Source organism: Phacochoerus africanus, chromosome 1 (assembly GCF_016906955.1).
Source record: "Phacochoerus africanus isolate WHEZ1 chromosome 1, ROS_Pafr_v1, whole genome shotgun sequence".
Classification (NCBI taxonomy): Eukaryota; Metazoa; Chordata; class Mammalia; order Artiodactyla; family Suidae; genus Phacochoerus; species Phacochoerus africanus.
Genome location: NC_062544.1, coordinates 226232552 through 226243839, shown reverse-complemented (window position 1 = coordinate 226243839; position 11288 = coordinate 226232552). Strand labels below are relative to the sequence as shown.

Sequence of the window (11288 nt, the reverse complement as noted above, 5' to 3'; positions counted from 1 at the left end):
TGCCTGACTAGCATCGGTGCCCCTCCTGCACCCCCCGCAAAGGGGCCAGGGGTACCCCAGATGGCTGTTCCCTCTTGTCTACTTGCCAGTTGAGTGTGTCTGTTCTACCTTCTTCTGGAGGCAAACAGCCTGTCACTGTGGGTTTGCTGTGGATCCAACAAGCTGCCTCTGTTTCTCCCAACTCTGAAATGCTACAAAAAGCAACAGAGTGGGCAGGTGACTACTTCCTGGGAAGGGAGCCATGAGTCTTGAGCATGATGGTGGGAAGAGGCAAATGTATCTATGCACCAGGACCTATGCTGGTGTGTGCGTTGTTTGAGATGCACACGTACTCTCAGACTACAACAAGTACACAAGCAAATACACATGCACACACACGTCAGTAAATCCAATAGAAGGGCAGTTTGTTAAGTGCACTCTACTCCACACAAGCAAGTTCAAGTTTCTCATGAAAGGGGTACATAGATATTACCGATGCTTGGGCTCCTTCAGAATGCCCTAGAGCCTCATCACAGATAGTGGGCGGCACTTGTGCACCCAACTAAGGCAGAAGCAGATAAATGAGATATGCGAGATCTTTGACTAACTAGAAATTCCAGACTCTATCTTGTTGCTGGGGACTATGCATGTGGAATAGTGTGGTGGTGAGAGCACCCCACACTGCGTGTGTACATGCATAATATGTACTCATTTACAGACATTTTGGACAGCAGCTGTGACATACTAGATGGGTTAAGTCCCTTTCATTATTAGAATCTACATATAAATTGCAATGATTTTGCTGGGCAATAGCAAACTTCTGTTGCAAAAGTAGTAGAAACAGATGTCTCCTAGGGGGTTAATTTTTTTTTTTCTGTCTTGGGTGTATCAGAATCTCATTGAAGCATTTTGAATCAAGGAAACCTCTGAGCTGGCAAGAGGGCTAGTTAGGGACTTTTTATACCCTAATTAGGCATCTCAAAAGCCAGGACTCCCGGAACTGTGGCAAAAATTTCCCTCCAATCTGCAGACTGTGCTCCTTCACTGAAGACTCGAAAGTTGTGAGTTTGCATTTCAACAAAGAACCACCAGATAAACCAGATGCTCACTGAAACTGAGAAAAAAAAAAGTTTAGAGATATACACTGTACAGGAAAAGAAAGCTTTTTGCTGAGATTGTTCTCCCTGTTAAGCACATGATTAAAACTGGCATCTTAGGCACCTGTGATCCTGTCTTATGCAACTCACTATTTAGCTAATAGGATGTCTGTTTTCTATCCAGCCCAGACCTATGTCACTGAGATAGGACAGGAAATAGCAGCCACTTCCTGAGTGTAGCCAGTTCTGGACAAGTTTGGTGCCTCCCCCCAAAGTCACTGTTTCCATCATTTTCAGTCACGAGTGGGGCTCATTTTTTTTGATAATATAACCATTAAGAAGCAAGAAATGGCCATGTCTTCACACTCTTACAGTTTCTCTATCTTCTATTCTCTTCCCTGGGCTTTCTGATTTAAGGCAGTAATTCTTTACTATAAGTGGCTTCCTGCCAAAATACTTTAACTGAGGTCACTTCAGATTAGATTTAGTCTGAAAGTATTCGGTTTTTGGAGCAATAGGCTGGGCCTGAAGAACCATTGGAACCTAGGCATTTCGGCCAGCGGTGTGAAAAAGTGATGTTTCTTGTTTCAACTCAGGGCATCATTTTCACCCCTGTGTGTTCAGTGAAACACACAGGCCTGAAAAGAAACCTGTGTAGCCCTCGTCTTCTACCTCTTTACTCTAGAAAGAATTGAAACGGACACTAGTGTGTCACACCATCTTCTGGGATCTGTTAATGGGTACTGCTGACCGCTATGGATTCGGTGTTCCAGAAGAAAAAAAATATTCAGAGACTTAGAAAAATCTTTGGGGTGTTCTGGTCAGGCTAATCGTCTTAGTACCTAGTGCCAGAAATGATGCTTTGGGTTTGTAATTTCCAGGCTTTGTGCTTACAGGAACACTGAGTCATCACAGCTTTCCTTCTTGGGGAGTTTTAAGCAGTATCTGAAATGCAAACTACACAAACAGCTCTTGGGAATATGAAAATATCCTCTCTCTAGGGCAAGAGCGCCTCCGAGGTGCCCCTTTTCTGTTGCCATACGTGGTCTGAGCACAGGGTAGAGACTGCTTTGGAAAGTTTGCCCTGGGTCATCTACTTCCTGGAAACCTAGGAGAACAGGCCCTTTCTTCATGAAAACACAGAAGAGAAAGCAGCTGCCGCTGCTCCCCCCATGAAGTTGCCTCTGGCGCAGGGGGAGCCTGATGGCAGGTCAGCTCAAGCACTCTTTACATGCTCCAGACCGAGAGGCACTGGGTTGCCTTGCTTTTCTGTGAAATTAGGGAGCCTATTGAAATTCTGATGCACCCCTTTCCTTTTGTTTGACACCAAGTCACATGGTTCTGCCTTTAGTGTCCCATTTTTCTCTTTCTAAAATTTCTTTTTCTGGGGGACAAAATTGGCCATTTAAATAAAGTTCTTTTATAGTGAGTAAAGAGGGTTCTCAGAGCCAGAAATCACTCAAAAGAAAGTCTGTCGACCCTACCCATGGAAAAGCCCAGAGAGTTCTCTAAATACCTCTTGCCAAACCTCCTAGTGCTGTGATTGGATGTTTTCTGGCTTCACATTATTGGGTGCTGAATGCATTTTGCAATCCTTCTGTTCTCTTCCCCAGGGCTCCCAGGACCCTGGACTTCAACTCAAGACTACATTCAAGAATTCTTTCAGAAGATTTCTTTTAAGAGTCAGGTCACAACTGAAAGGGCACCCTCCCTTCTCCTAAACCCCAAGGGCATCTCAGGTTGGGCCTGCTCCTCCCTTGCACCCTCTTTTTGCCCCAGCAACACTCTGGCTACAGCAGATGCAGATCCCATGTAGTTAGCTGATACCTTTGCTGCAGGATCACACATCACGTCTCTGCTCCCGGCCCCAAGTGATTAAATAACATCTTCTAGAACAACCGAGGAAGGCTCTAGAATGGGTATGACTCCTGGGAATCCTGGCCAGATCCACCTCATTGCCCCCTTTCCTAAGGGCCATGCATTGGGAGCGTTCTGGAGCAGCCACACCAAGGACACGACAGGAACTCTTATTATGTTTCCTTGGGGCTCTGAGGGATTTTAGAAGTACATATCACTTTCAACTTCTGTGCTGAGGGAAACCACTCATTCAGGGCGTGGGCTGGGCCCACACTGTCAGTGTGTAATTCAGATGGAGTACAGGTAGGCAAAGGCATCATTAGCACTTAGGTGGAACAAACACACCCAAGGGAAACTTGCTCTTTTCCTACCACAATGCACAAATTCTAACTGTCCGTGGGTTGAAAGAAGTTTTCTTGGTCCTTATAGAATGTTGAGCTGATATAAAATAAAATCCCTGTGCCTTATAAACAAAGCAAATCCAAGCCTTTCTTTCTAAGGCCAGGAGCTACTATGACCTCCGAGAGGCCTAGGAAGAAGGAATGGGCTTCGGCTGGAACAAGAGCAGGAAATTATCTACCGTACTTACTCATGGCACAAACAGATGTGGAGCATTAGGAATTTGGGGAAGGAAAAGTCTATAAATGCTGCTATTAAGAGCTAAAGTTTACCAAACTGTATAGTAAGAAATGTTTTGATATAGAAACTTTTAGTTCAGATTTTTTTTTTTTTTTGGCCTGGCTTGTTTCTCAGTCTTTTTCCATGTTTAGATTTGTATCAGATCCATATGTCCATATTCCCTCCTTTTTGGGGCTCTATTTTACACATTTGGGGCTTTGGAGGTTACAAATATTGGCATTTATTATATTAATGGGGAAAAATTGCCTGCTCTGCTGAGATGCTACCTATGTTTTTAGTGCTAGGAAATTTTATTTTTCGTAGACTTTATCTAAATGTCTTGAGATAAACCTTCCTCTTTGGCTTTTATCCTATCCTTTGTTCAGCTAATCCAGTTTATATCATAAATTGCTAAAAATAATGTACTTTTTCATACCAGCTCTTGTTCTCAGTATTCATCCTAAGAAATCTTAAATCTGGAACATTTGCTTCAATTTCATCTATTTTCCTTTTTCCTGGGTACTGAATTTTTTTTTTTTTTAGCACTCATAGCATCCTAGCATAAAGTTCTAAATGTAAGAAGATTGTTGGATTTGAAACTAAAAAATAAAAGAATCCATGCTCATTTCTATTCTTGAAGTAAAATATTTCCCCATTCTTAAGATATTGGTGATTATTTAATTTAAAAGTAACGATTGACAAACTAAAAGCTTCTCTATCCTTTTGAAATAGGTACAGACTTAAAATGTAGGTCAGTTGGAAAGCAGCCCTTTCAAAGGCCAGAGCATGGAGTAAGCGCCCCGCAGAAAGTTCACTGCTCCCTAGATTAGATCTTCCATTCCGATCTAGCTTCTTCCTCTCCCAAAGAACAATCTGTCAACTATTTTGGACCATGAGATGTTCATGAGGAATAGATACACAGTAAGAAAAAGTCTACTGCTATGCCAACCTGGATGGTCCATGCTGTTATAATGATTACATCACTTCACCAGGAATTCTCTGGGAGTCCGCCAACATTTTTATAAAGAGAGATACTTCATTTGAGGAAAAGGAAGAATGCAAGGATTAAACCCAACTGGTATTTTTCCCCCTATGTGCTCTATAACAAAAGGTAGGTTTTAACCCAATTACTTAGATTTTTACGTGGCAAATCAACATTAAGGCAAATGGGTCTCCCTCAGATTTGAGAAGCAGATAGCTAAACGTGGCCCATAATGGTACCCAAGATCAAGTTTCTGGAGGTCCTATAGTATATGTCTACTTTTCTAAGGTTTGAATAAGGATACTATTTTAAACCAGCTACTCTCAAATAATTCAAAATATTTTAAAGTGACTTTTGGCCTTCTTTCATGTGTAACATATGCTAAGTGATTTCATATCTTTTTCCTCTAGATTAAAAAGATATTTTTCTTAATGTCAGTTTTTTCCTTTTTTATACCATGAGTTGAACGACGTGCTTATCAAAATACCAAAATTCTATGACATGGTTAATTAACTAATGCTCCCTCTGTTGGTAATAAGTGGAAATACTGGAGGCTTACTAAAGATGACTATTACGAAAAGCAAAATTAGCAAGAGAAAATGGCCCTTTTCTTACTGCTGAAGCTGTTTCCCACTAATTTTTAAAACAGGTCAACTTTGGACACATAATTCCTGGCAGGACTCCTTAGAAATCATTATGGGTGATACTTAAAGGTCAGTCAATCATCCAAATCCACATGAAAACTTCTAGCAAAATATTTACTGAATTAAGGACCACAGGACCAAATCAAACTCACATATACTCCAGCCACACTAACCCTACTAATCATCACCAAAAACTTGTGGAAAAGACACAAGTTTACCAATTTTAAAAAGCATGAGTAAAACTAATTTAGTTATCATAGAGTTGCCTCCCTTGGAAGATTTCTCATTTGTTGCACAGTTTCTGTAAGTAAGTTGCTGATAGGAAAATTAAATTAAAATGTAATTTCTGAAGCTAAAACACTCTCTTTTCTTTTTTTAAAAAAACTGTAGTTTAGTGTTTCCGCTTTGTTTAAAGATTTACTTTTCCCTCTAAAGGCATTAAAATATGTCCCGCAATGAAATCACCTTTGGTGTTTTTGTTAGGTTTAAAGAATTCCTACATTTGAGTTGCAATCCCTTTAGGACACTGTCTATCACGGAAGAATCTCTATTCCAATACCTTGATCAGGACCGAGGAGAGAAATCCCAACGAGGAAGAGAGAGTGGCATTGAAGATAATGCAATGAATTGGTGTCCTTTTGAATGATGGATGTTGGCATCTGGGAGGTTTTTGTTAGTTTCTTTCAAACCTTACCCCAAAGCAAGGGTTAATAAACCATCTAAAGAGCAATCATCTTACTTAGCCCTCTCAATCATGATGGAAATAGAAGATCATTTTTGAAAGGATCGAAGAAGTTTTGGCATCGAGGCCGCCTGATCTGCGCCAGGCTTCTGATAACGCTGCTCTCTGTAGCTGTGAAGGGTGAGGAGGGACAGCAGAGTTCTGTGAACTCCTCCTCCTGGCTGACCACAAAAGGAAAGAGCCCATTTGTCAAGACCTCTAGACGACTAGTGTTTCATAAAGAAAAAAAGTAAAGTCAATAGAAATTCTAGAATCGTAAGATCTCAATGAACTTTCAGAGAAGCAAGAAATCTGTTTCTGAAAGATAAAGTCCCTCCCATGAAAAAGAACAGAATTCTAGATGAATCAGTTGAAAAAAAAAATATTCAGTGGAGCAACTTAAGCTTGCTAAAAGTCAAAGAACTACGTATCAAAATACAAAGCAGCAGTTCAAATTACAGCAGGGATGGGCTGGCCAGAGGCCCTCATCAACCCAGGCAATACTTAAAATAATAAAAATTAAGAAAAATTTAAAAAAATATGAAGAAAATATCCTTCCTCTCTTTCAAATATAACTTTAATTGCCTTTTACTCTTTCTATCTGGAAGCAGTAACGCTAACCTTAACAGTCTTGACTTACCAAAAAATATATATATGTGTGTGAAATAAAATAAAAGAGAAGGGATTGGTGGCAGTGTATGCAAAACCAAAATGAAAAAAATTACTTTTAACAATCTCACTTTTTTTGTTTTTTTTTTACACAAATACTGTTGTAAATATATTAAAAAAATCAGCATTCTATCTGGTAAACGTCACTTTTGCCCCTCTATAAAATTTTGAATTAAAAAAGCCTCAAGAACTTTTTATTATCCCCCCCACCCTCCATTTCTCTTTCTTTTTCTCTTCCACAAGAATATATCCTGACACCTTTTTTTTTGTTTTTTTGTTTTTGCAAAGATTGTTGGAAATAATCCTTCTCTTGTACCTAGAAACGTAGGTGCAAACCTCTGATATCTTTGTTTCATCTGCATTCCTGCCTTTCATGAAAGTCCCTCTTGATTGTGCTGAGGCTGAGGCTCAGCGAAGACACTGAATAAATACGATAGCCACTGTTGCTTGATGCTTGTCCAAGTCTTCCTGGCTTCTGCTGAAAGGGGGGATAGGGAGGGGGTGGGCCAGGGTGAGTGGACCGAGCGACATTTTGGGGAGAAGCCTGCCATTTGCCTTTCCCACATCACCAAACCCACGCCCCTCCCCACCCCCACAGCCCTTTTAGGAAATCAGACAATGTGGTAGGTGGAAAACAGCAGGGCCTTTTCCTCTGGGTTTTCAACCAGAAAGTGATATTCCACAGTTTTAACTGGTTACTGTGAAGTCCAAGCGGCCAGAATTGTGAAAATGTCCACTGAAACACTGCAAGCGGTGTACTTAAAGACAGTAGGCCTTTTAGATTTTGTTATATATTTTTGTAGTGCTCTTCACAAGTGAAAAAAAAATTTTTTTTACTTTTTTTTTTTTTTTTTAAAGATTTTTTTGTAAAGAAGGGTTGTATTTAGAGGCCAGTAGCTAGAGATCCAACCAGTGGACCTCCTGAAGCACTACCAGGCCTTAAGGCCACCATCCGAGGGAGGCTGGGAGAACCCGTGTTCCCCCGAGCCTCCGGAAATGTAATGTACCAGCAGGCAAAAAACAGTTCTTCATGTAGTACAAAATGAAACGAAACAAAAACAAAAACAGAAAGTAAAAACGAAACCAAAACATTTCTTAAATTCTAGTGCCATAGCTTTTTTTGTTTGTTTTCTTTTTTGTTGTTTTGTTCATAAGAAAGAGAGAAAGATACTACTTATCCGTCAGACACATGCATCCTCATGTGGTCGTTGAACTGCTCGATTTGGTCAAACTTTGCTGGACAGACGGAGCAGACGTAAGTGGTCCCCTCCGTGCAGGCCACCACCCCTGGGGGGCCAGCGCGGGCCCCTGGGGGTGTGCCCGCGGGAGGGGTCCCGTTGCTGGCACTGTGCAGGGCCACGTGTCGCTCCAGGAGGGTCTTGTGGGAGAACTTCTTTTTGCAGATGTAGCACTCGTAGGACTTCTCGCCCCGGTGGAGGCGCATGTGCACGTTGAGAGAGCTCTTCTGGGTGAAGCGCTTGTTGCAGATACTGCACTGGTACGCCCTCACCCCTGTGTGTGTCACCATGTGCTTGATAAGGTAATCCTTTAAGGAGAAGGAGCGCCAGCAGATGCTGCATTGGTGGGGCTTCTCACCTGTTCACGTGGGAAGAGAGAGCAAACAGGACAGAGCGAGACAGAGCGAGGGAGGGAGGATGAGAGACAGGAAAACGAGACAACAAAAAACAAGAACAAAAACAAATTAAAAAAAAAAAATTGGATTGTTAAGGGAATCACCCCTGATTGGAAAGCTCCCATCCTTCCTGGCCTCTCATGTTGGGAGAAACCTTGCTTTCAGGGGCTGCCAGGCCAGTCTGGAATTTTCCATTTCCCCAGGCCAGAAAATGGCTCTCTCTGAAAGCTACATGACAGTCTCTGCTAAAAGTCTTCCAAGGGCATTCTGTGGAGAAAAGGGAGAGCTGCTTCAAGGGGATCATTTGTAGTGCCATCCTTACAGGATTTAACTGTGTGTTTGCCATTTACAGTAGCAAGCAAACATAAGAAACAAAAGAGGGAAAAGTTATTTGGTGACATGGGGCTCTCTAGGATCTTCAGGAACTAAGGGCAGTGGTCACTTAGCTTGGCTCTTTGGGGACAGTCTCCATTTCCAGTATGGAGTAAATGCGCTCATGCCTTGATTGTGAGCCACACGGGAAGTCCACTGCACTCATGCCTTGATTATAGGTCTGGAAAATATTGGCCAACGTAGGAAGAACTCATTCTGAAGAGCTATGCCTTTGATTTTTATCTATTCTAGATAGAAGTCTTCTTAAAATGCAACTTCAGAGAGTTAATTGGCTATTCTGTCTGGATTGCAGTGAGCTGCAGATTGACCCTGTGTGGTGTGCAGGGTGAGTAGGTGGTACACAACACGATGATCTCAGAGTCAAATGGTCCTATTCAAATCCAGGCCCCAGCACACGCCCGCCACTCTGACAAATCTCCAAATGCCTTGGAGGTATACAGTTCTACTTACCTCACTGTGCTGCTGTTGACATAAAATACATATGAAATCACTTTGCAGACCACCAAGAGTGGTGTGGGAATACTTGCATGGTGTTCTTATTATAAGACTATCTCACCCCCCCCCCATTAAATGGTTCCATACGCTTTTTGTGAACTCTTGGGTGAATTTTAAAAATAGTTTTCTCTTCCTTTGCTCTCAGTGTTTTGGCTGAAACCCCCCCACTTCCCTTCACTTTATTGCTTTGTTTTGCTGTTGGCTTAGAAATCAAATGATCAAGCTAGCTAAAAACTGTAATGTAATTAAAAATACTGTCACTGAATGAACATGAAGTGTTCTTCTAGAAGTAATATTCATGGGCCCATAACATCTCTTTGGATAAACAGAGACTTGATCTGTTGGTGCTGTTTGTTGTCAGCTCTGCTCTTAGTGGGTGAGATGAACAACCTTAAGGTGTTTCCATCTTTCCCTCCTCACCGCTGACTGTCCAGTGGAGGCACCCAGCTCAGAGAAGAGAGCTGTCCATGTACTCTTCCCCAACCCAGTCTGAAGCCCAAAGTGTTGGAAACTGGGGTAATGTTTCAACATCTGGATAATGCATTAGGGTCGGACATCTAGTTCTTGAATTTGAGTCAGCTTCCATTTACAGTATGTGCCTGGACTGTGTTCCACTTTTTCCATCATGAAACAGAAGAGGCTGGATGTGTCACGGTGATAATGGTAATGAAAAAACATCACCACGTATTGCACGCTTACTGTGTGTCAGGCTGAGGGTTGGTGCTTTATGTTCATGATCTGTTTTTTGAAACCAGATCTCATCAGAAGGCTTTTTCATTGTGTTTGTAAACATAAAAAGATACGGTTTGAAGCACACAATCTTAAGAAGTGGCTGTTTGGTTCAGGAATTTATATATTTTGGAACCAATTTCATTTATCTTTGAACTTTTTCCTTTAGTTATTCACAAATGTTTTGGCCTAGCTCCCTCTCCCCTCTGCTGTCTTCGAGTCTCTTTCCCTTCATTCTCACTGATGAAATAGCATGAGCCATAATATCCCAGGGTTAGAAGAGAGGAGTTTCACTTTTAGGCTAGAATGAGGGAATTTAGGGAAGCCTAGTTTCTAAATGAAGAGTTCAGTCTATGCATCGTGTTTATGTAGGTACAGCTTTTTTTTTTTTTTTTGAAACAAGAGATTCCTAACAGAGACAGTCATGCATGTTATTTTTAGTTAGAACATTTCCATCAACTGTAAACATGCTTGGAACTCAAGCTGGTCTTTGCCATCCTTGTGCTTTCAGTACACTTTCTAGAGCCTATGATAGGCCAGCCAGCTATCTTTTAAAATATGTCCACCTATCACCTTTAATGGGAAGTGTGCCTTCTTAAGTTCCAGATGGTATTCTGGCTGCTAGAAGTTGAAACTTTGTGTTAAAAATGCTCCTGCTGTTTGAATCTTTCACCTTTTTAGAGTGTATTTTTCCTCTAGGCAAGGTCAGTGGTGATGGCTTTTTACTTTCACACTCTTCTAATCTGACTATAAATTGATTCTTCACAGTTGTCATCTTCCCCACCAGAGCCTTATATATGTATGTTGTTTGTATGCACCTAGTATTGGTTCGGCTGTTAATTATCCGTGCAACCCCTGGCTTTCTAAGCATTTTCATCTCCCTGGGTTTGTTTCCCCTTCTGTGAGAGAGGAGTTGGGCCAAGAACTTGCCATGTCCCTTTGCAGATTTAGTGGCCTTCTGCCCACCATAGCCCAACACCCCTGAGGACTATGGTCCAGGTCTTGTCAACACAGGACCTAAGGGCAACTTGCTAAAATTACTCAGTGCCTCAGCAGTCCCACATTTTAAATAGGACAGAGTATCCTGCCACAGAAAAATGGTGTGATAGTTAATGAGGAAAAATGTTTGCAAAGCACTTGGGAGCTCCATAAAGGAAAGTGTGCTACAATTATTCAGGTGTTGTGCTGGGGAAGCACGGGCATTCCAGGAACCGCCTTAGGAAACAGGGTGTGCTTCCAGATTAGTCAGGTGTAAACAACTCATTTCTTTATGTATGGATTTGAAACGCTGTCACTCACTAGAAATGCTAATATTTTTCTTTCCCATTATCTTCGTGCATATAGTGATTCCCAAAGGGCTTCGGCATTACACTTATGAAAAGGATGTGGTCTGTTGATTGTTTCTCTCCTTGTGGAGAAATGAAAAGTTTAAGTGGATGGCTTTCCAGGTCTGAGCTTGTGGCCAGGAATG

At 41.7% G+C, this 11288-nt stretch overlaps 1 protein-coding gene across 13 annotated transcripts in view; it reads right to left on the bottom strand.

The window, feature by feature from the left end:
• Nucleotides 1-6677: 6677 nt before the first annotated feature.
• ZBTB20 (zinc finger and BTB domain containing 20) overlaps nt 6678-11288 on the bottom strand; it is a 799736-nt gene continuing 795125 nt past the window's right edge. For all 13 annotated transcript variants that reach the window (XM_047791839.1, XM_047791859.1, XM_047791849.1 and 10 more), the window contains one exon: nt 6678-8163. In XM_047791839.1, coding sequence (XP_047647795.1) covers nt 7742-8163 — 422 coding nt within the window. In that variant the 3' untranslated portion in view covers nt 6678-7741. The remainder of the gene's footprint in view (nt 8164-11288) is intronic.